This window comes from Vipera ursinii (genome assembly GCF_947247035.1).
Source record: "Vipera ursinii genome assembly, chromosome: 9".
Taxonomy (NCBI): Eukaryota; Metazoa; Chordata; class Lepidosauria; order Squamata; family Viperidae; genus Vipera; species Vipera ursinii.
The window spans coordinates 22162157-22186793 of NC_139523.1; the positions used below are offsets into that span (position 1 = coordinate 22162157).

The 24637-nt window shown below is 47.4% G+C and overlaps 1 protein-coding gene across 2 annotated transcripts in view; it reads left to right on the forward strand.

Annotated features, from left to right (window-relative positions):
• Window positions 1–24637, forward strand: part of NECTIN2 (nectin cell adhesion molecule 2) — a 65461-nt gene that overhangs the window by 30429 nt on the left and 10395 nt on the right. The window contains exons 2-6 of one of the 2 annotated variants that reach the window (XM_083369389.1): window positions 2623–2976; window positions 6794–7087; window positions 8743–8860; window positions 9955–10103; window positions 10751–12287. In XM_083369389.1, coding sequence (XP_083225515.1) covers window positions 2623–2976; window positions 6794–7087; window positions 8743–8860; window positions 9955–10103; window positions 10751–11220 — 1385 coding nt within the window. In that variant the 3' untranslated portion in view covers window positions 11221–12287. Of the gene's footprint in view, window positions 1–2622; window positions 2977–6793; window positions 7088–8742; window positions 8861–9954; window positions 10104–10750; window positions 12288–24637 lie in introns of those variants that run through there. The other variant, XM_083369388.1, reaches the window with a different exon arrangement.

Sequence of the window (24637 nt, forward strand, 5' to 3'; positions counted from 1 at the left end):
AAGAAAGTAAAAGAACGGTAATAATTAAAGGGTTGGGTTATATAAGATTCATATTAACATCCATTCGCATCGAGGGAATGGCTTTGGGTCAACCCAGCCTATCTCTCAGGGTAGTTGAAAAACAAGTTAGTTGATTGACCCAGGTGTGCTAGCCTATGTACATATTGCCTAAAAAAATTATTATTTTTTAATTAATATTTACAATTAACAGTTGAGTCCTTGGTAGGCAGGAGGCATAACGATATTAAGGACTTTGGCCCTATTAGGGAAAAATTACAGCATAAAACCATCTGCCAGTGTACTTAAATGAACTTTTAACAATCAAGTAGTAAGAAATGATTATTTTCTTCCTTAATTTTGGCATCCAAAGCCTGTTTAATATGGAAAATTTGAACCATTTCCTAAAATTCAGAAGAAGGATCTAGGCGGTGCATATTTCACAGGCTACTGCAGAGAAGTCCTGATATACATGATTATTTTAACAATGCTTTTATAAATATGTCAATTAATAGTGTTCTTATTTCCATTGGTATTTATAAAATATTTATATCTATAAGAGAAAAGGGGAGAAAAAGTCCTACAGAACAATATAGAGAGAAGCAGATGAACAAAAAGAGAAAGAATAAGACAGTGACGTGTAACTATTGTAGTAAATATTTAAAAAATGACAAAATCTTAACCACACAGAAGCATGTTCGGGTAGACCTCAAGTTACAACCGTTCAGTTATTGACCGTTCAAAGTTACAACTGAAAAAAGTAACTTATGACCAGTTTTCGCACTTAACGACCGCTGCTGCATCCCCGTGGTCCCGTGATCAAAATTCAGACGCTTGGCGACTGACTCATACTTATGACGGTCGCAGTGTCCTGGGGTCATGTGGTTTGCGACCTTCTGACAAGCAAAGTCCAGGGGGAAGACAGATTCACTTAACAACCGGGTTATTCATTTAACAACGTAAGAGATTTGCTTAATAAGTGTGGCAAGGAAGGTCGTAAAATGGGGCCCAATTCACTTAACAGCTGTCTTGCTTAAACAACAGAAATTTGGGGCTCAGCTGTCGTAAGTCAAGAACTAAGTTTAGATCAAATCTTCTTTTATGTCAGTCAAGGAGTTACTTTGAAAGGAGAGAGGGATCCTGTACCTTCAGTTCAAGTCTTTAGATCCCATCTTTGCAATGAAGTGGAACAATCTTTTTAATTGCTCTCTGTGCTTAGGGCAATCAGTGTTCTTCCCAATTTATTAGGGTTTCAATGTTAACTCCACGTCACATCAATATGTCAAAAGCTTCCTTAAAAACGTAAGGTAAAGGTTCCCCCGCACATGCGTGCTAGTCGTTTCCAATTCTAGGGGACGGTGCTCATCTCCGTTTCAAAGCCGAAGAGCCAGCGCTTGTCCGAGGACGTCTCCGTGGTCATGTGGCCGGCATGACTAGATGCCAAAGGCGCACGGAACACTGTTACCTTCCCACCGGAGTGGTCCCTATTTTTCTACTTGCATTTTTACGTGCTTTCGAACTGCTAGGTTGGCAGAAGCCGGGATGAGTAACTCTGCTATGCGGCACTCGGGATTCGACCCGCCAAACTACCGACCTTCTGATCGACAAGCTCAGCATCCTAACCCACTGAGCCACCACGTCCCTAAAAGCTTCCTTCTGTTCCCCCCAAAAGATATTAACAATAGGGGGGAATGTTAAATGGCACAATTGTAGGGTGAACCCAAACCATGTGTGTCTAAATAGGATGGGTTAAGCTACAAAGTGGTGAGTGATTCTCAAACTTGGCCATTTTAAGATGTGTGGACTTCAACTCCCAGAATTCCCCAGCCAGCCATGCTGACTATTAGAAAGGGTAGTTATGGGAAGAAGAAAATTAAGATGTAATTTTAAAGCGAAAGGGTAAAATATAAATGCATTTGTAATTGCTCAAAGATTTTCTCTTTATTTCTGTTTCTACTTCTTTTCTTATGTATACGCCGTTCCTTCTTATTTTCTTTGTTGCTCTTTTAATATTCGCATTGTTTTTGCATTGTTAAAAACGTTTTCAATTAAATTTTATTTTTAGTGAAAAAAATGTGATTTTTACGGCCACCTACCAGAGGGGTGCTTTTACACCCCACATCCCAATGTATGTAGGATATGCTTTGAACATTGAGTGTAGGGTACTTACACTTCACCTTATTTCATTTTAAATATTCTCCTTTCTGCTAGGGTGCAATTTCCCATTTCAATTTTTCACTGGCTGAGTTGATACAACATTCTAGACTGGGCTAAAAAAAAATATCTATTGGGGGTTTTCTGCGTGTTGTGGGAATGCAGCCACTGTCTTCGTCTGTGATAGAAACATCATTTTAAACCGTCGTGAATTTTATTTCTTTGGGCATCGCTGGTGAGATGAATTTAGCAATTGTTTGCTCCACACCGTTGTGGGTTTGGCGTGTCGTAGGAACCCCATCTGTGTCAAGGTTTGACAAGCACAGCCAAACCATGGGTCGTTTTAAAAATAAAATTGTGCCGTAAGAGATTTCCGAGTAGTTTGTCTTCAACAGTGCTTCTCAAATTGCCAGAAAGCGTACAGGAACTGACCTGTTGTTAACTCAGCTTCCTTATGTTTTGCTTCTCTAGTTGTACTTGCCCAGCAAGTGACGGTCAACCATGAGGTCACCGGGTACCTGGGAAAGAAAGTGGTCCTGCCTTGCAACATCATGGTGACTGAGCCTGAGATGCAGGTCAGCCAAGTGACCTGGGTGAAGGAGGTCAAAGGCCGTCGGCAGAATGTGGCCGTGCACCATCCAAAGCACGGACAAAACTATCCAATGGAGAAGAACAGCAGGCGCATCCGTTTTCAAGTACCGTCCTTGACGGACGCCACTCTGGTCATTGAACACCTCCTCATGACGGATGAAGGCAACTACTCTTGCGAGTTTGCCACCTTCCCCCTCGGCAATGAAATCGGCACCACCAACCTGATTGTCTTGGGTAAGAAGCAAGCGCTCGCCTTCGATCCCCGGGGGAAAGGCCTCCAGCTAACAGTTGGCAGGGTTGACACACCCGATTAAGTTGCGAAATGCTGAGTTGTGGTTTGCCGGGGGGAAACGCCAGAGACACGGCTCTAACGCCTTGGGTCAAGCTGCCGGCGGCGGTGGAATTGCACTGACCCAGTCTCTTATCACACGGGAAGGCAAAGCCACGCAAAGCGATATTATGACAATTGGTGAAACTGCCGGGGAACGCCGAGATAACCTTGGAGAAGGTGTGTGGCAGCCATTGGTAAAACAAGCGTCGTGGTTCCGACAGATGAAACTCTTCAAAAGAACTTTGAGGCATTGTTTACCTTAAAGGATCTTTTTTTCGAGTAGCATAATATCGGTACTTACATAATCGAAGCCAAAAACTGAATTCCCTTCTCCTGGGCACCTAGTATCAAAGCACAATTCCCTCCTCCAATTAACGGTCATAAATCACATTCCCCCATTAGCTTGAAGCTTCCTTTTCAGCTCTCCAGCCCACCAATTCTTTATCAGCTCTGGGCTCAGTAACCTTGATTCCCACGCTAAGTTTAGTGTTGTTATGTCTAGCTGGACTCTCATTCACATCCCCCCCCCCCCGCATCGTCTGACTCTAAAAGCGAAAGGGAAAAGATGGCTACATTTCCATCTGTTGTCCATGCAAAAAGATCCGATGTTAGCAGCGTTGACAACGAGAGCTTCGCTCATCAAATCAGGAAAGCGCAGGAAAGAAACCAGTCTTGATTCTCTTTGGCATAAGAGGTTTTCAAGATCCCAGTGGAGATAGTCCTCAACTTACGAGCTAAAACTGAGCCCCAAAATTTATCTTGACCAGTGAGAAATTTATTAAGTGAGTTTTGCCCCATTTTACGACTTGCCTCGACACGTTTGCTAAGTGAATCCCTGCAGTTATTAAATGAATTGCATGGTGGTGAAGTGAATCTGGTTCCCCCATTGACTTTGCTTGTCAGAAGGTCGCAAAAGGGGGAAATCACATAACCCCGGGACACTTGCGACCGTCGTAAATATGAGTCAGATGCCAAGCGTCTGAATTTTGACCCCGTGACCCTGGGGAGGCTACGCAACGGTGTGAAAAACGGTCACGGGTCACTTTTTCCAGTGTCCCTGTAACTTCAGACGGTCGCTAAGTAAACTGACGTAAGTCGAGGACTACCTGTATTCTAACCCAGATCAAGAGAACAGAATTTTAGTATTCCTTGTGTCTGTTTCCTGACTGATACATCCTGAAGGGCTGTCAAAACATGACTTTGGAATCCTAAAAAAAAAAAAAGCTGAAAATAAATCTATATTGAAATACTTTAAGCTTGTACCCCCGGTCACAATATAGAATACTTCCTGCAAGTTTTATAAAAGAAGGGAATAGGGGAAAAAATCTGCTAAATAAATGAATTGCTGTTTGTAAGCGAGAAGGAGAAATTTTAAAAGGCGTAGACCGAGCAACACCTACTCTTTTAAAAGACCCCAATCTGCCCTAACGTTTACTTACTTATTTGCTAAACTACCCCAACCTTGTCTGAGTCCTCTGGCGGGTGGGCCTTCGGGCCCCCTGAATCCCCAAGGAGCAAAGCCCACCACATCTGTCTCCTCGCCCCTGCATCTGGCATTCAAGTGTTCCTGATGGTTTCAAATGACTTCCCAGGGGCTGTTGCGCGCTCAGCTGATTTGCTAGGTCATGCATTCTAGGACTGCGAGACAGTGGCGTGTCCCCATTTCTTCCAATTAATTACGGGCCACTCATTATTGCATAGGGAACTAGGCTAATGACACCAGTAATTGGTTCTTTTGCGGAGCAAAATACCGCCCCCCCCCCAAAAAAAAGCTTAGATCTAACCCTACTTCAGATTCACTTCTCTAACGGTTCGCTGCAGAGAAATTTGGTAAGGGTATCCCGGTCTGAAAAATGGGATGGACCTTAGGAAGGTGGGGAAAAAAAAAGAGGATTCCCTTTTCTTAGTTGTAGGTCTTAATTAGACACGGAGTTCCTCGGCTTGACCTTTAAAGCTTGCCCACCCCGTAGGAAAGCTGCTGGTTTCAAATGCAAGGGGTCTGCAGTTCTGCAGGAGCGCAGAAAATGAAATTGGATGAAGCCCCACCCCCCGGTGGCAAGAATCTTGCTTTTCTAATTTTAAAAAAATAGAATAGAATAACAGTTGGAAGGGACCCTGGAGGTCTTCCAGTCCAACCCCCTGCTCAGGCCGGAAACCCTATATGGTTTCAGACAAACGGTTGTCCAATCTCTTCTTAAAAACCTTCCAGTTTTGGAGCACCCACAACTTCTGGTGGCAAGTCGTTCCACTGGTTGATTGTTCTCGCTGCCGGGAAATTTCTCCTGAGTTCCTGGTTGCTTCTCTCCTTGATTAGTTTCCCTCTGTTGCTTCTTGTCCTGCCCTCAGGGGCTTTGGAGAATAGCACCCATGAAGGAGTCCTCAATTTACAACCAGAACTGGCCCCAGAATTTCGGATGCTAAGCAAGACGGTTGCTTACTGAATCGTGCCCAAGTTTAATAACTATTTTGCCATGGTTGTTAAGTGAATCAGGCAGCCATAAAGCGAATCTGGCTTCCCCCATTGACTCTGCTTGTCAGAAGTGAACTGGGAAGGTCATAAATGGGGATCACATCACACACACACACACACACACATACACCGGGATGCTGCAACCATTGTAAATACACACCAGTTGCCAAGCACCCAAATTTTGACCAGGTGACGGCAGAGAAGCTGCAACAGTTGTAAGCACAAGGACTTGATTGCAAGTCACTTTTTTTTTAGTGCCGGTGTAACTTCGGACGATTGCTAAATGAGTGGTTGTAGTTGAAAGGACTGCCTGTAATATAGAGTTACCAGGAAAAAATTGGTTGTTTTTTTTTACAGCAATGCCTGCTTGAAAACTTTGACACCAATGAGAGGCTGTGCAAAATTTTCAGCAGCTTGGGCTAGGATCCCAACATCCCTCTTACATCTCCCCCTTTTTTTTATGACCTGCAAAAAAGTAAGGTATCTCCTGAGAACGATTTTTTGCATAAGTTGTAATTACAGAAATTATAGGGATTTTGCCCTGTGCGTTATACCCAGAACTCGTTCCTACTTTGCTGTGAGTTTCTTTCGGCCCTTATGATTACAGGGGAAATGGTGGAAAACTTCCCAGCTCCTCTCCTCTCTCCCATTTATCTGTAAATTTCATTCATTTTTAGCTCTCAGAATGGCAAACACCTTGAGGACTTTATGATTACAGAACTTTCTCTCCGAAATACATGGCACCTCCGGGTGGGAAAGTCTGGCAACGGATGACAAAATGGTAGAAGAGACTCTTTGTCTGTTGTAGTCTCCTCTACCACCACCCCAAAAATGTTGTATTTACGCTGTGCAAATTAGTTGCAAACAAAGATCCCCTGGCGCTAGCTTTGGAACTAGCATTGTGGAGTCCTTCTCCTGTAACCGAAGTGGGGCAGAGAGATTGGGTGAGGCAAGGAAAACATTAGTCCCTAACTATAACCCATAACTCCTGGGGAGGTGGGGGGGCATAATCCCCATCACTTAATCTAGAGGGGTCCAACTTTGGCAACTTTTCAGACTTGTGGGCTTCAACTCTGAGGGTTCCCCAGCCAGTGTGCACAGACTTCAACTCCCAGAATTCCGTGGAGTCGAAGTTCCCGTGTCTAAAAGGCTGCCCCGCTTTGAGAAACCCTGGTCAGACTAGTCTGGAATTTTAGGGTCTACCTTGTGCAAATGCGGCCTTTTCACCTGCACATCTGTTCCTCTTCCAGCCAAGCCCAACAGCAGCGCTGCAGCCGAGGAGGTGAAGGCCAGCAACGTGGAGCAGCCTGTGGCCGTGTGCACCTCCGCCAATGGGAAGCCGCCGGCGCGCATCACCTGGCAGTCGAAGCTAAGCGGCACTGCCAGTGACGAGCTGACAAATAACCCCGACGGCACCGTCACCGTCACCAGCCGCTACAACTTGATCCCCACCAAGGAGGCCAATGAGCAGCAGATCACCTGCCTTGTCGAACACGTCGCCCTGCCGCAAGCCGAGTCCTTCCCTGTCCAGCTCTCCATATTGTGTGAGTGGAGTGGGGTGTCGCGGCTTTGGGGGACTAAGAGAGCTTGTCCCTGGAGTTTATTTCTGGATTAGATCCGTAGGCGCGCAGGCCAGCACATGTCATGTTCCAAGGTTGCATTTCTGTCCCTCAGTGACGGGGTAGACAACCTTGGCTCTTTTATGACTTGTGGACTTCAACTCCCAGGATTCCTGTGCCAGCATGGGGGAACTATGCCCCCCTCATGACTCGTGGACTTCAACTCCCAGAATTCCTGAGCCAGCATGGAGAAACTATGTCCCCCTCATGACTTGTGAACTTCAACTCCCAGAATTCCTGAGCCAGGCTGGTTCAGCATGGAAACCTCTCCCTTTCCCCTCAGCGTGGCTGGCTCAGGAATTCTGGGAGTTGAAGTCCACGACTCATAGAAGAGCCAAGGTTGCCTACCCCTGCTTAATGACAATTCTGCGTGGTGGGCTGGACTGAGAGAGGGGGATGGGGATTGGCCCAGGGTCCTCCCAGCAGCTTCCATGGCTGAGGGGTGGAGGGTTAGACTCAAGATCACATGAAGTATTAGTACCTCTTTATAAAGCTTTGGTAAAGCCACACTTGGAATACTGCATCCAGTTTTGGTCACCATGATGTAAAAAAGATGTTGAGACTCTGGAAAGAGTGCAGAGAAGAGCAACAAAGATGATCAGGGGACTGGAGGCCAGAAGATATGAAGAACAGTTGCAGGAATTGGGTTTGTCTAGTGAAAAGAAGGGGAGACATGATAGCACTGCCTCAGTATCTGAGGATCTGCCACGAAGAAGAGGGGGTCAACCTATTCTCCAAAGCACTTGAAGGCAGGACAAGAAGCAATGGATGGAAAATCTATCAAGGAGAGAAGCAACCTGGAACTAAGGAGAGATTTCCTGACAATGAGAACAATTAACCAGTGGAACGTCTTGCCTTCAGAGGTTGTAGATGCTCCATCACTGGAAGCTTTTAAGAAGAGACTGCACAGCCACTTGTCTGGAATGATATAGGGAGGTTGGACTAGAAGACCTCCAAGGCCCCTTCCAACTCTCTTATTTTGTTCAAACCACAATTCTCCCACCCCTAGTTCAGCTCCTTAACTTCTGCACCACTCTGCCTCTCTTCTCACCTGGAGTTACAACCCATAAACCATCATGTTTTTTGAGGTCCGGCTGTTGAAAGGCAGGGGATGGCTCAGATTCATCCAGCTGTCAGATGCAAGCAGCCAGAGCCACTTGTGAATAATAATAATAATAATAATAATAATAATAATAATAATAATAATAATAATAATATAATCATAACTTCATTGCTTACCACCTATGTTACAAGAATCTCCACAGACTGCTTACCTTGCCCTGGGAACAACCAGATGAGGCTGTTTGTGGATCTTGGGAAAGGGGAAGCTGAGGACCCAAGGCTAGTTCCCCGCTTTACCCCTCCTTCCAGCCCAGCTGGCAGTTTCCCAACACCCGCGTGGAGAAGGGAGGGGTTAAGGAGGTTGGCTGGGGAGAAAAGTCAGACTTTCAGCAGCAACTAGAATATTTGCCGCAAGAAGGTCGAGGAAGGCAGAAAAGGAAAGTTGCGTGTGTGGGTGCATCTGTGCGGCACATGTCTTCAGCCACGTCTGGAGCTTTTTTTGACTGCTTTCTCTGCAGATGCTCCTGAGGTTGCCATAGAGGGCTACGATGATAACTGGTATTTGACCCGCAATGACGCCACACTCATTTGCAGCGCGAGGGGAAACCCCACCCCGGTAGATTTCTCCTGGACCACGTAAGTCCTAATCTTTTCCTATTTTTCCTGGTCAGCTCTTCCTCAACGCAAACCAGTTCCTGGCCCAGCGCAGGAGGTGGGTAACTACGGCTCCTTTACCACCTGGGGACTTCAAGTACCAGAATTGCTATGGCTGGCTTAGGAATTCTGGGAGTTGAAGTCCACAGGTGGTAAAGGGGCCATATTACCCACTGCTGGGCCAGAGGAACTGTCCTCCCACTCTCTCTCTCTCTCTCTCTCTCTTTCTCTCTCTCTCTCTCTCTCTCTCTCTCTCTCTCTCTCTCTCTCTCTCTCCCTCCCTCCCTCCCTCCCTCCCTCCCTCCTCTCTCTCTCTCTCTCTCTCTCTCTCTCTCTCTCTCTCTCTCTCTCTCCCCCCATGTTTTGGGACAGTCCCGGGTATCTCCAATTTGATCCCAGCAGGCCGCTATCATTATTTCTGTTTTGTGGTTTTTGCATTGAAAATACATCCGTCTGTCTGTCTACTTATCTATGTCCATTCATTCCTCTATGTTTGTCTGTCTGTCATCTATCTGCCTATCATCCATCTACTGTGTTTCCCCGAACGTAAGACCTACCATGGAAATAAGCCCTAGCGTGATTTTGGGGGGTGGGCTTAGTATAAGCCCTACTCCAAAAGTAGTTTGGGGGACGAGGCACATGCCTAAAAATCAAGCTAGGGTGGGGGGTGGGGGTGGAGCTGCCTCCCGCACCCGATTATGTTGCAGCCAGGCGTCCGTGCCTCGCCTTGCTGGCCCATTTCTTCTGCGGTGTCCCCCGGCCTGCATTTTGCCTTCAGAGACCTTCCAGAAAGGCCTCTGAAGGCAAAAGGCAGGCCGGAACTCCATTCTCCACTACGAGGTGATTGGAAAAGATACCCCATGAAAATAAGACCTGGTGCCTCTTTTGGAGGCAAAAAAAAAAAGAACAGGTCTTATTTTCAGTGGAAAGACTGCATCTATATCTATCTATCTATCTATCTATCTATCTATCTATCTATCTATCTATCTATCTATCTATCCATCCATATCCATCCATCCATCCATCCGGTCTATAAATCTTCTTTATGGCTTAACCGGTCTTGCTTGATTTCCCAGGACCAACGGACCGCTTCCGAAGTCCGTAGAGGTCCAAGGTCACCGCCTACTCGTGAGAAAAGTGGATTACAGTGTGAACACCACCTTCATCTGCCAAGCCACCAATCGCGTGGGGCAAGTTGCGACTCAGCAATTCATCCTTGTCCGGGGTAAGAGCTGTGGGCTTTTGCAACCTTTTCAATGTGTGTGGGTGTGTGGAAGTGGGGGTGGGGGGGCTAATGGAGTGTGGTGTGAAGATAAATTAAGATTTTGGTGCCAGTTAGCTGCTCAGGAGGGGGCCGTCGTGTGAAGTCGATCCAGCTTGGACCCCGTCCAGAGTCTCATAATGTGTGCGGTGGAATAATCAGTGTCTTCTTTTTTTTTTAAACCTAATCTGGGGAACCGAATATAGTTGAGTTCTTCCTCTTCTGTCACAAGTTCAGTGCGCGGTGCTTTGCGCAACAGGACGGCGGGAAGCATGGTGAGGTTTAACTAGCTCGAGGCACGGCGATAGAAAGCCTTGGGCTCAGATAGGCCAGGAGCCAGAGGCGTTGTGGGTGCGGAGTGTGTTGGGGGGCAGAAGGGTAGCTGGGACACTACACAGGTGGGACGAACGGTGCTTTTCTGGACCCTCCGATGCCTTAGTTTCTCTGTGGACCTTCAGGGGCTTCTTGGCCCCCTGCGAGAGACGGTGATGATGATGATGGATGGCGGGGTCCCGAGGACCCAGTTGAGGCTCTGCCCCTTCCCCAGTGCTGGTATTACTAACAACTGGCATTTCTCGGAGTGACTTCCTCGTCTTCCTTTCTTTACTCAGACCAGCCAGTGAAGAGTCAGAGCCGCAACGTTGGAGCCATGGCCGGGGGTATCGTGGGGGGGATCCTGGCCCTGGCAATTCTGGGGATCATAGTCTTCTTCATCCTGCACCGCCGGCATCCCCGAGCTTCCAAAGGCTCCTTTGAACCCAAGACTCGGGTCTTTGGCAACGGGACCGCTCAGCCGCCAAGCCATGACTTCACCGAACTCGACCGGCCGCTGAAACCCGCCACAGGAAGAAAGCCGCAGGAGGAAGAGGAGGACGAGGAGGATTACAGAGACGAGGAGCGCGAAGAACGGCGGCACCCTCCCTACGGCTACGCCCCGCGGCACCGGGAGGACGAGGAGGAACGATTCGACCAGCTGGGCCCAATTCTGCGGTTCAGCCCTGACCCGCACGGCTACGAGTACGACGACATGGAATCCCAGCACGACGGTTCCATCATCTCCAAAACGGCGGTCTACGTGTGAGCTTGGTCTGGACAGCCGTTCTGGGACCGCGAGAGAAGGCTGCTCCCTCCAAAAGACCCTTGAACACTCTCCGAAGGGTTTTTAATGTTTTCTTTAACTTACGGACTCTGCCGACAGAAACCCCCGCTTAAGGAAAGCGGCGAGGCAGCTGTCAGGGCAGGTTGGCCTCGGAGGAAAAAAACAAACGGGGGTGTCCCTGGGGAAAAAGGGAAACTTAAGGAGAAAAACAATCGAAACCTCCCTCCTGGAGATTTTCTCAGTACCGCTGCCTTAGAAGGATGTTTAAATCTTGGCTTTATTTTTAACGTCGGAGGAGATGCGAGCTGGGTGGTAATACCTGGAGTCGGAGCAGTGGAGGAAAGAATGAAGTTGATCCAGCCTCCCCTGTGAAACGGGACTCCCGGTGAGGGACGGAGACTTAGGTGCCCTCTCCGAAAGGACTCCACTGAGATTGGTGCTGTCCACTTTGATCACAAGAGACTCGGCTGCTTTCAAAGGCCCGGGCTTCCCTCGGCCACCCACCCTTGCTCCAGGAAACTAGGACTTAAAAATGGCCTGTTGTTGTGTCTTGTAGCATCCGTGGAGGGTTGGGAGAAAGGATGGGGTCCGGTGGTGAGCCCTGAGGTCTCTTAGAAACGTTTTGGTTAAGGAATTATCCGGGAATGGCCTGAGATTGTCCGTCTTGTGGATTCCGTGGTTTTGGCTGTGTACCACGTCCTCCTTCCATCTCCGGGTCATTCTCCTGTGGGCTCTCTAGAATGGGTGCCTAGCCGTTTCATGGCCTTCCGTGTTCACACACTACCTTTGTGTTCTACGTGTCCTGTGTCAGTCGTCTGTAAATAACCTTGCTTTAAAAAAAACACAAAAAAACAAAACACCAACAGCCAAGGCGCAGAGATATTTTCATACTACGTTTGGCTGCGCCTTCCCCCGTCCTCCCCTCTTCACCGTCAGTTCTGCCTTCGCTTGTGTGTAATTAAATGCTGTCTCAAAACCTACCTCTCTCTCTCTCTCTCTGTCTTTGATTTGGCCAGCAAAACCTGGATGGCTGCCCGCGATGGTGTAAATACATATCTGCATTGCTGGAGGTGAAATTGAAATGGTTCTTAATAGAGTCCTTAAAACGAGGCTCTTGTCTCGACTGTATTATGCTTGGCGGATGCACTAGGATTTAGAAAAGCGTGAACGTGGTGGCGCAGGATCTTTTGCAAACAAAAAATGTCCGGGGAGGGGGTCAGGTTGAGAAAACGGCATTGTCTGTGCAAGACCGGGGTGGGGAACTGCGGCCCTTTTATGACTTGTGGACTTCAACTCCCAGAATTCCACGCTGGCTCGTGAATTCTGGGATTTGAAGTCCGCAAGTCATAAACGGGGTGGGTGGGGCATAGTTCCCACCTCTGGTGTAAGAGAAGCTGACATTTTGATGACAGGAAAAGCTCTAATGTCTGTCCAGGTTTAGACGCATCTTAGAGGCACAATACAGCTAGTTCTTCACTTACAACAATTCATTTAGTGTCCCAGGTGACAGCGGCACTAAAAAACGTGACTTATGACTTTTTCCCCCCACACTTAACCGATGAGAGCATCCCATGATCGAAATTCACACACTTGGCAACTGACTCCTACTTAATGACGGTCGCAGTGTCCCGGGCTCATTGCGATCCCCTTTGGTGACCATCTGACAAGCAAAGCCGGATTTACTTAACAACCGTGCTACTAACTTAACCACCGTTCTACTAACCATTGTAACTTCAAACAGCCACTAAACAGACTGTTTATAAGTCGAGGACTATCTGTATGTGGAGATTCAGAAGCTTTTTTTGGGGGGGGCAAAGTGCCTTTGAAACAGACCCTTGAGGCTGCAGTACAAAAGGCCGATAATGGGAGAAAACTCAACTTTGATTTAACACGCATTTAAATTTCATTCCACAACATGATGACTGCTACTGCTGACATGTAGTAGTCTCATTACTTAACCACCTGGCCTGCTCACACTCCCAAATGGTTTTGCAGGCAGCTCCCTAAACCTCTCAGAGGTTGCCAGCAGATTTTGCCATTCTTAATGTGATACGAATAGACATTTTCTGCATGTATTTAATAATGTCCTCCAGGCATCTGGGAGTCGTGGCGTTTCAGTTGATGCAGCCTTAATCTGACATTAAGATCCCAGAATGCTGTTTCTCTCTGCAGGAAAGTAAGACCAGCAGTTCCCCCCATCCACCCACCTCCCCAAAATGCAAGACAAGAATATTTTCAGATTAATATGTAGGCATTGTATGTATGTATGTATGTATGTACGGTATGTACGTATGTATGTATATTTGTTTGTATATATGGTCACAATTTGGACCAGAATTAATGTTGCTAAACAAGACAGTTTGTTAAGTGAATTTACGACTGTAAGATAGGGTGTGACGACTGTTAAGATAGGGTGTGACTCATTTAACAACGCCCTAGCTTAGCAGTGGAAGTTCTACTCTCCATTGTGGTCATTAAGTGGGAGAACAACTTATATCCAGCTACAGCTTCACAGTTTCTCCTAAGTCTCTAAACATCCAGCTGCTGAATCCTAAGAGTAGAGTCCACAAATACACAGGCAGTCCTCGACTTACGACCACAACGGGGCCCCAAATTTAGGTTGCTGAGCGAAACATTTGTTAAGTGAGTTTTGCCCTGTTTTACGACCTTTCTTGCCACAGTGGTTAAGCAGTTGCAGTTGTTAAGTTAGTAGGCGCGGTTTGTTAAGTGAACCCACCTTCCCCCATTGACTTTGCGTCACCCCCGGGACACTGCGACCGTCATAAATGTGAGTCAGTTGGGAAGCGTCCGAATTTTGATCAGGTGGGCAGGGGGATGCCGCAACGGTCGTAATGTGAAAAGCCATCACGAGTCACTTTTCCAGTGCCGTCGTAACTTTGGATGGTCGCTAAATGAACTGTCGTAAGTCGAGGACTATCTGTTCAGCATTCACGCATAGGAATAGAAGAATATCACCCGGTGTGTTTCGCTTCTGAGCAGGCAAAAAAAAAATCCGTGTTACTTGCAGCTGAGTTCCCCTCCCCCCAAACTGGTTTTTAAACCAGTGTTAGAAACCACCTGTTCATTTTCACGAGTATTAATTCAGCCTAAATTCTTCTCAGCACGATGTCCCTAAGCCTAGCACCATCTTCTTCAACATTTGCCATTTTTTCTGTCCCTTCACCTTTTATTTTTATGGATTCCCCGTCATTTAAACCCCCCAAAAGGGGAGGAGGACCCCAGCATCCTGAGAGGCCAAGGGTCAGCCCTCTAACATTGTATTTATTCCCAGGAATGCTTTTGGCTCCCCAAACATCCCCAGAAACATGCTTAGGAAATGAATAAAAATAAAAAAAAAGATGGGATATATATAAATAAGTAAATAAAACGGGGTGTGTTGAAAATGTCTAGAAGGAGGGTGCCCAGTTGCCACATCGAAAGGCAAAGCTAAGTAGAGATGGCTAAGCAGTTGGTCAGTGGCAAAGGATGACCTTGTGAGACGGGCTTTTAATGTTGCTTGTTGCTGCTCAATTGGGGGTGTTCTCCCTTCATTTTAAGCTCCCCCTTTTATCCTGTCAGGCAGACCGGGCCACAGTCAAGTGAGAATTTGACCTGAAAGCCTCCCTGATTTTTTAAAAGTCTGATGTTTTAATTCTGGAACACGCCGGTCTGTTCTTCCAATTAAAACTTGGTGGCAGATCTTGTCTCTTTCTAAATTTAAAAGAACTTGGGAATGTATTAATCGTGGCTTTGCTGCCTTGGTGGCTGAGTTACCTTCTGTATTCCTGGGCGGCGAGCAAAACCTGGTAAAACACTACATGACAGCCACATCTAGGCAACCTTTGAAGCACCTTCTGTTGGCGAGAGCAGATGCCTGTGGCTTGCAGACGCTCCGACCTGTCGGCTCCCCACACGTCTCCATGGCCACCTGTCTTCCCTCGGAACGGAGCCCTCCTTTCTTCAAAGCAGCCAGCCAAACGCTGCCGCCCGCTGCAACGTCGGCAGGTGGGACCGAGAGGCTGTTTTGAGGAGACGCGGAGCCGTTGTTGTTGTTGGTGGCAGGTGGGACCTCTTTGTGCTTGCAGGCCGTTGGAATTGGGAAGCCCCCTTTTTTTCAGGGGAGGGGAGATCTTATACACTGCAGGGGGTGGGGGGCAGTTGGGCCTGGAAAAACCTGTAGGGCTCCAGATGTTAAATCTTTTTTCCACCCAGCGTCTCCTCCTGTCAGTGGGGAGGGCTGATGTTGGGAGCTGCAGCTGAGGAAGAAGAAGCAGGAGTGACCCAGTTTTCTTGAAGGAGACAGAGCTCCAGGATTAGGGCAAGCTCAGGATTGCTGAAATTCAAGAAACTTTGAGGGGCTGGGAGGGAGGGAGGGGTGAGTGGATGGGTGAGTGGAGGGACAGGAGGTTAGTTGAGCAGATGGATGGATGGATGGATGGATGGATGGATGGATGGATGGATAGATAAATGGGTGGATGGATGGATGGGTAGATGACTAGATGGGTGAGTGGGTGGATGGATAAATTGGGTGGGTGGGTAAGTGGATGGATGGATGGATGGATGGATGGATGGATGGATGGATGAATAAATGGGTAGATGAGTGGATGGATGGATAAATGGGTGGGTGGGTGGGTGGATAGGTGGGTGGACGGATGGGAGGGTAGGTAATTGAATGGATGGGTGGATAAATGGATGTGTGGATGGATGGATAAATGGATGGATGGGTGGATTCCATGTGGAATCCCCAAACAGTCCAGCAAGGATAGAAAATGGGTAGTACAGACAGTCCTTGACTTACAACCATTCATTTAGTGACAAAAATTACAGTGTCACTGGAAAAAGTGACCGTTTTTCACACTTACAACCGTCGCAGTGTTCCCATGGTCACGTGATCAAAATTCAGACAGTTGTCCGTATTTATGATGGTTGCAGTGTCCTGGGGTCACGTGATCTCCTTGGCAACCTCCTGACCAACGTAAAGTCAATGGGGGAGGGGCAGTCAGATTCACTGAACAACCGTGTTACTTACTTAACAACAGCAGTGATTCACCGCAAGGAGAAAGGCCGTCAAATGGGGCAACACTCACTCAGCAAACTGTCTCGCTTAGCAACATAAATGCTGGGGCTCGGTTGTGGTCATAAGTCAAATGCAATGAATGGGGAGAAGAAGAAACAGGAGAAATAAAAGAATTGCAGAAGATGAGAAAGTATGACTGGCTGAAATTCTCAACAAGGTTCTTTGCTTGAGTATTTGGTTGTAGCTGTCACTCGTGGAGGCTGAGGTAGGTTGATAATTGTGTGTGTGCATGCATGCACGCACACAAACACACACACACACACACACACAAACCCAGAAGGAAAGCGAGCATCCCATCTCTTTCTGAGACAGAGGGCCTATAATATAACTCTGGTAAAGTGAACGTGTCTTTTGCAGCCTTGCCCTATCAATCCTGGCCAGGGGGCTTTTCAACAAGTTGTGGATTTGCCTCCTTCGCTCAGCCCGTTCTGCGACTTTGTGGTAGCTTTTGGATTGCTGTTTTTTTTTCTTTCTCTCTTAATTTTCCTCAACTTTCCTCTTAAGCCAGGATGATGACTAGCCTGCGATTAGCTTGGGGATCATGGGAGTTATAATGCAGGGTGCCGGGGTCTGGCTAGGACGGTGCCCAAACTGGTAACTGATCTCCTCCTTGTGGCACAGCAAAAGGAAGAAAAAGAAACGGGGAGTTTGCACTTAAAATGTGGGCCTTCCAGTCCTTGACTTGCGACCACAGTGGAGCCCAAAATTTCTGTCATTCAGCGAGACATTTGCTAAGTGATTTTTGCCCCATTTTATGTCATTGCTTGCCACGGTCGCTAAGTGAATTGCTGCTGTTAAGTGAGTAACACGGTTGTTAAGTCAAACTGGCTCCCCCCCCCCCTTGACTTTGCTTGTCAGAAGGTCGCAAAAGTGGATCACGTGACCCCGGGACATGCTGCGACCGTCATAAATAGGAACCAATCGTTGAGCGTTCCAATTTTGAACGCGTCGCCGTGGGAACGCCACAATGGTCATCTATGAGAAATGGTCATAAGTCACATTTTCCAGAACAGTTGCTGAGGGGACGGTCGTAAGTTGAGGACTACCGGTAGCCTCAACTTATGGCCACCATGGAGCCCAAAATTTCTCTGGTTAAGTGAGACGTTTGTTGAGTGAGCTTTGCCCCCATTTTACAACCTTGCTTGCCACGGTCGCTAAGTGAATCGCTGCAGTTGTTCAGTTAGTAACCCGGTTGTTAAATGAATCCGGCTTCCCCCATGGGCTTGGCTTGTCCAAAGGGGATCACGTGACCTTGGGATACAGCGACGGTCGTAAGTACGAATCAGTGACCAAGCATCGGAATTTTGCTCACACGATTCTGGGACTGCTACAAGGCTTGTGACTCTGAAAAACGGCCCCAAGTTGCTTCCCCCCCCAGTGCCGTTGTAACTTCGAACCTTCACTAAATGAACTGTTGTAAAGCGAGGACCCTCTGCGGCTGTTCGTTCACTAGCTCGCTCCACGCCTTCCTGTCCTTGCCAGCCGTTCTCGCTTCCACTTGGCAGCCTGGCTTCCCCCGTCAGTCAATGATGATTCAAGAAATAATCGCAGCTTCGTTCTTTACATCCCTGTTTATTTATTTCTCAAGTTTTATCAGCCGCTTCCCCCACCACCACCACTCCGTCAGCAGGACTTTGGGTGGTGCCATGAAAACTTGAGATGGGTACGTGAAATGATGGCTTGCAGTTTAGGAGGGGGAAAAAACCAACACCTTTGTAGGGCGGATTTATTTCACCTCTGATCTCCATCCATCTGCATCCATCTTATGAAGGGTTTGGCTAATGTAATATGCATGTGGTCCAGCTGCTTCTTGTCGCCCAGCTGTTTGACATCTCTTTTCACATCAGGGGCCCATCTAAGCCTTGTTGGGAACAGGGAATAAGGAATCCCTCCCCGGATTTTGGATAAGTCTTGTTGAAACCCATAACTAATGATTTTTCAGCCTTCGGCCCATCCAGGCTTAACAGCTGTTCCTACTTAAACAGCTGTTAAAGTGGCCTAGACTAGAGTGCTAAATTTTGAAGAGGGGTTGAAACGAGGTCAAGGCCTGACTCTATACCAGGGGTAGGCAACCTCGCTCTTTTATGACTCATGGACTTCAACTCCCAGAATTCCTGAGCCGAGGTTGCCTACCCCTGCTCTATACCCTTGTGAGACTCAAATTCAAATATTTGCATCTTAAGAAACTCTATGAAAGGGATCTAGGGCTTGTAATATTTAGAACAGATCCATGGAAAAACCCCGTAACTCTTTACCGTGAAAAAAGTCGCAACTGGTCAGGAGGCTTTACAAACTTTGACTCCAATTCGTGTTGCAGCAAAAGGTCTTAAGCATTCCCACAAGCAATATCAAATCACAAATTGACTCAGGATATAGCAGAAAAATCAAAGAGAAACATTTAAGAAAGGAATGTCTTGTAATGTCATTAATAAATCAGTGAATAACTGAAATGAAAATATAAGAAAGGTCTTGGTCTCTTTCTCCATAAACACTTAACAAACATTTACTTATTAATATCTTATTAAGATTATATCCATAATGTTCTCATAAATTGCTTGGTCTGCTGGTGCATAATCATAATTAACCCTCAGATCAGGGATATCCAAACTTGGGCACTTGTAGACTTGTAGACTCTTAACTTCCAGAAATCCACAGCCAGCAGGTCTTAAAATTGCCAAGAGTGGACAACCCTGCCCTAGACCAAAATAACACAACATGCTAGGCCAAAAATTGATTAGCTGGTTTCCGGAGTCACGTCTTCTTGTCAACCCAACACACGATTAGCGAATAGTTCATGGAGTTGTCTGAATGCAAACAACTGAGTTGATTAAAACCGCTCAGATCCAGTCAGGCATGGATAATATAACTGATCTTGGTTTGCATAGTCTTTGAACCCTGTGAAAAATAAGAAAGACGTATCAGTGAAGGGAAATGCCTGTATCCCTAGAAGATAACTCGGTGAAAATAGATTGTGCTGGCTGCAGTCGGAGCAGGAGACCCCATAGAGAAGGAAGTATGAGATCCTTGGTTGTTTTCTTGCAGACGTTTCATGACCCAACTAGGTAACATCATCAGTGCTAGAGGGGAGTGGGGTTTGCAGAGAGGAAGATAACTGGGGTCCTTGGTGCTCTCTGAGCTTGGTTGTTTTCTTGCAGACGTTTCGTGACCCAACTAGGGAACATCATCAGTGCTAGAGGGGAGTGGGGTTTGCAGAGAGAAAGATGACTGTGGGGTCCTTGGTGCTTTCTGAGCTTGGTTGTTTTCTTGCAGACGTTTCGTGACCCAACTAGGTAACATCATCAGTGCTAGAGGGGAGTGGGGTTTGCAGAGAGGAAGATGACTGTGGGGTCCTTGGTGCTTTCTGAGCTTGGTTGTTTTCTTGCAGACGTTTCATGACCCAACTAGGTAACATCATCAGTGCTAGAGGGGAGTGGGGTTTGCAGAGAGGAAGATGACTGTGGGGTCCTTGGTGCTTTCTGAGCTTGGTTGTTTTCTTGCAGACGTTTCGTGACCCAACTAGGGAACATCATCAGTGCTAGAAGGGAGGGGGGTGGCAAGAGGAGGAGTCTGTGAAGTCAACCACCGTGATTTATAAAGCTTGGTGCATGGTTTTAGTGTGTGCAAATCCGAACCACTGAATACACCTGATTGACCAACAGTAATTTAGTGTGAAATGTAAATCTAGCCAATTTTTTTTTTAAAAAAATCTCCCCAATCTTTGCAAGCAATATTTGAGTTGGTTATGTCTCTGGAGGAAAAGTTGAAGTGTTAGGGAGGTGCCTTTTCACCAACGGCAGAATTTACTCACCAGAAACCTAAAAATAAGCCGGTCTCAGCCAGCATGCAAATACCACAGACGGGTAATAAATACTTGCAGCGGTGTTTCATTGGGTATCAGGTGGCAACCATTTACAAGAAATCAGGCCTTTTTCAGAGCAGGGGGCAGTTCTTGGAACCTTAAAGGATGGTCTTTCTAATTAGCCCGGGTGTCATTGCACAGCTGGCAACGGGTGAATATTGGAGATTTTGCAAACACAGCCTTTCTAGGAATCTCGTCCTTTAGTCTGGCTTGGGGGTAAGTGTGCAGTCCTTTGTTGTCCACCGCAGAAAGGAGGCACGATTTGCTAAGATTGTTTCCCAATGCCTTTGCACAGTTTCAAACTTTTAATTTTGACCCCTACACGGCAGGCTGTGCTGAAAGAATTGAGGGCTGGCCTCCCAGGAAATTAAATTGCAAGCCTCCCAACATTCCCAAAATATTTATCTGTTGGACTTTCACCTCCCGTGTCCCGCTCCCATAAAGAGATGTGTTTACATAACGCACCGAGACAGAGTGGTTTGGACAAAGGGCACAAACTCGGCCGTTGTGGTCTGTAGATTAAGGCTTAAAGCCGTGTTTTTCAACCTTGGCAAGTTTAAGGCTTGGGCAAGTCTGAGAGTCGAAGTCTCCCTGCCTCAAACACGAACCAGGTTGAGAGAAACACTGGTTTAAAGCAAATCATAGCCGCACATTGAACGAAAACTTTTGAAGACATTCCGTTAAGGAATTGGCTGTCATAAACGTCTCCCAGCGGAAGTAAGAAGAAATGTCTTGACACTTAAAACATATTAATCCGTGGAAGGACTTGCCTCCAGAAGTTGAATTGAATTGAATTGAATTGATTAAATTTATATGCTCCACCACTGGAGGTTTTCAAGAAGAGATCGGACAGCCATTTGTCTGAAATGGTATTATACAGTGTCTCCTGCTTGAGCGAGGGGTTGGACTAGATGACCTCCAGGGTCCCTTCCAACTCTTGTCATTCAGAAATTCTGCAAAGCATGGCATTTTCCTTTGGTTCTCCCCTTCAGCTTCAAACCCCAGCGGTTATGTGCAGGAGCATATTTTGGGGAAGATTTGGAAGGGGGGGAAAAAGATAGCACAAAGTTAATTTTTAATCATGTTCTTTGCCAACAAAGTTTCTGTTGACGCAGGGTTTAGGAAGGTGAAACTATCGGGATTTTTTTTAAAAAAAATATATCCTGTTTTTTTTTTAAAAAAATGCCAATAGTTTCACCTTGCAATCCCGCCTTCCTAAATTTAAAAAAAACAACAACATGCTGGCCCTGAAAATCTTGGAGACAGAGCTGAACTGGTGAGAACAAGGAGCCTTCATTTCTATGTTGGTTTTTCTCCGAGAGGAGGTGACGAATAGGCCAAGCAGGATATTTTTCCTCCCCTGCCTAGAGACAGTCAACATATTTTTGTCCCTGCACTGTTTCCAAAGCTCTCAGATCAAGATCTCCCCGATCCCATTATGAGTTGAGTGCTTCTTTCTGCTTATTTTCACAAGCCGCATTCAGGTTAAAAGGGATTCATTCTCTCGGCAGGGCAAAACCAGGAAGAGTGTATTGCATCCTCTTTTCTTTCCTTTTTTTTTCCCTCCCCTCCGCTGCTTGTGGCTTAGCTATTTAAGGAGATAATACGGCTGGCTCTTCAAGAAAATTCTGCACCCAGTAACAACCACCGTCCCCTTCTCCTCCTCCCCTCCCCATAAAAAGCCACATTAAACAATGCGAAGCCTGTAACGTTTTGGACCACCTCATCTATCAGGGATGGAAATATTTCTCCTATCTGCTCTGCCCGGTAAGGAGCAGAGAGGATTTACCTTGGCGACAGCAATAAAGTAAAATGTAATAATAAGAATAATAAAAAATACTCTCTTGAGATTTGCAAGGGGGGGGGAAACGACTCATTTAAAGCCAAATAGGGACTTTTTCAAGTTGGCTCTCCCGCTTTCCATTCAGGCTACGGAGTTCTTGGGTGCAATTGTCCCCTTTACTCCAGGGGTGGCCACATCAGCTCATATTTCTCTCCCCCAACCCCCCCCCCCCCGCAGGCTGAAAGTACATCCCGTTTCTTTCCCTCTTTTGACTCTAGTTTCATGTAAACACGGGCAAAGAAATTCCCGAGGGAGGGGCTGAAACTCTGGAAGGAAATGCAGCTGGGAGCCGTTTTTATTTGGCAAATTCTCCCGAAGGGTTGGCATCCTTGGGTTTGGCATGAATTAGGGGTGTGTGTGTGTGTGTGTGTGTGTGTGTGTGTGTGTGTGTGATGAGGCACAAGGCGTACCGGCCACTGGCCACTGCGTTTGCCCCTTCCCTAACCTGATCCCTTCCCGATGCTTTAGGCTGTCACTCCCATTAGCCTCTCAAAGAGCAACCTTGGTGGTGGGGGTTGATCTGGGAGGAAGGGAGCCAGTTTGTCTAGTGGTTAAGGCCCAGGGCTAGAAACTGGGAGACTGTGAGTTCTAGTCCCGCCAGGCATGAAAGCCAGCCGGTGACCTTGGGCCAATCTCCAAGAGACAGTGAGTTGGAGTCTCGGCTTAATCCTGAAAGCCAGTTAGGTGACCTTGGGCCATTCACCAGGAGACAGTGAGTTCTAGTCTCGCCATAGTCACGAAAGCCAGCTGGGTGACTTTGGGCCAATTACTAGGAGACTGTGAGTTCTAGTTCTGCCTTAGCTATGAAAGCCAGTTGGGTGACCATGGGCCAGTCACTAGGAGACTGCGAGTTCTAGTTCTGCCTTAGCTATGAAAGCCAGCTGGGTGACCTTCTCCCAATCACCAGGAGAGGGTGAGTTCTAGTTCTTTCTTAGCCAGCTGGGTGACATGGAGCCAGTCCTTCTCTCTCTCTCTCTCTCTCTCTCTCTCTCTCTCTCTCTCTCTCTCTCTCTCTCCCTCCCTCTCTCTCCCTCCCTCTCTCTCCCTCGCCCTCTCTCTCTCCCTCCCCCTCCCCCCCCCCTCTCTCTCTCTCTCTCTTATCCCGCCCCACCCCACAGGGTGGTTGTTGTGGAGAAAATAGGAGGAAGAAGAAGACATGCTGAGCACGTTCACCACCTTGAGTTGTTTGTAAAAATAAAAAAGGCAGGATACAAATCAAGAAAACGAAAGAATTTGGCAGGTGCCAGGCTGGGAGCACTGCCAGACAGACATCTGGGGGTGGGGGCAAGGGGCAAAACACTGAACGCACATTCTCCCCCCCTCCCCTTTCCCGTTAGTGGCCAGTTTGGGGCGTGGGTGGGTGGGCGTCTGCCTAACTTTCCAGCACATGCATGTTGTCATCTCTGGAGAATTTGAGTCTGCTGCCTCCCGGAAATGGACCTGGAACTCTCGTTCTTTCTTTCTTTCTTTCTTTTCTTCTCCCTGTCTCCGAAACACCCCCACCCTCCCCATCGCTTCCCAGATCGGCCAGGTTTCACTCCCTTCTTTCCCCTTCCCACCCATCCCACCCCACCCCTCTGACTCACCCATCCATCAGCTTCTCCCTGCCCCAAGTCCCTCCTGACTCTACCTCCCCAAAGCGTGCTTCCTAGGAGCCACCTGACAAGAGTGGATTATCCGGGCAGATCAAGTGGATTACCAGCTCCGGTCTGGCCTGTTTAGCCACGGCGGCTTTTCTTCTGCAACCAAGGCCTTGGGCTCACCGAGGGCTCCTCTGGGCAAGGACCCGGTTTGCCAAACTCTCGGCCTGCGTCGGAGGGAGGCAGTGGAAGGTAGTGCTTAGCAGTGGAAGGTAGTCCTCGGCTTACGACTGCATTTGAGCCCAGAATGTCCATTGCTAAGCAAGGTGGTTGTTCAGCAGGTTTTGTCCCACGTTGCAACCTTTCTTGCGGCCGTTGTTAAGTGAATCGCTGCAGCTGTTAATAACAGTGTTGTAAAGCGAATCTGGCTTCCTAAAGGGGATCCCTTGACCCTGGGACACTGAGACCATCATAAATATGAACCAATTCCCGAGCGTCCGAATGTTACTCACGTGACCCCCACGGGGCAGCTGCTACAATTGTTAAGAGTGAAAAATGGTGATGTTCCCCCCCCCCTTTTCTCCCCCAGTGTCGTTGTAACTTTAAACGGTCGCTAAACAAATTGCTGTTCTGGGATTTGAAAGCCACAAACTCTTCAGATGGTCGAGAAACACCCGAGTTTGGGAATGCAGCTAGTCACGTGAAGAGGAAGAAAAGTGGGTTGTAGTCTCGGCTTAGTCATGAAAGCCAGCTGGGTGACCTTGGGCCAAACACTAGGAGACTGTGAGTTCTAGTTCTGCCTTAGACATGAAAGCCAGCTGGGTGACCATGAGCCAATCACTGGGAGACTGTGAGTTCTAGTTCTGCCTTTATGAAAGCCAGCTGGGTGACCATGGGCCAATCACTAGGAGACTGTGAGTTCTAGTCCCGCCCTAGGCATGAAGAGAAGAGTCATTCCAGGCAGATGTTGCCTCCTGGCAGTTGGTGGTCCCTTTGCCACTGACCAGCTCATCCCTCTCTTCCTCCAGGCTGCTCCGGGA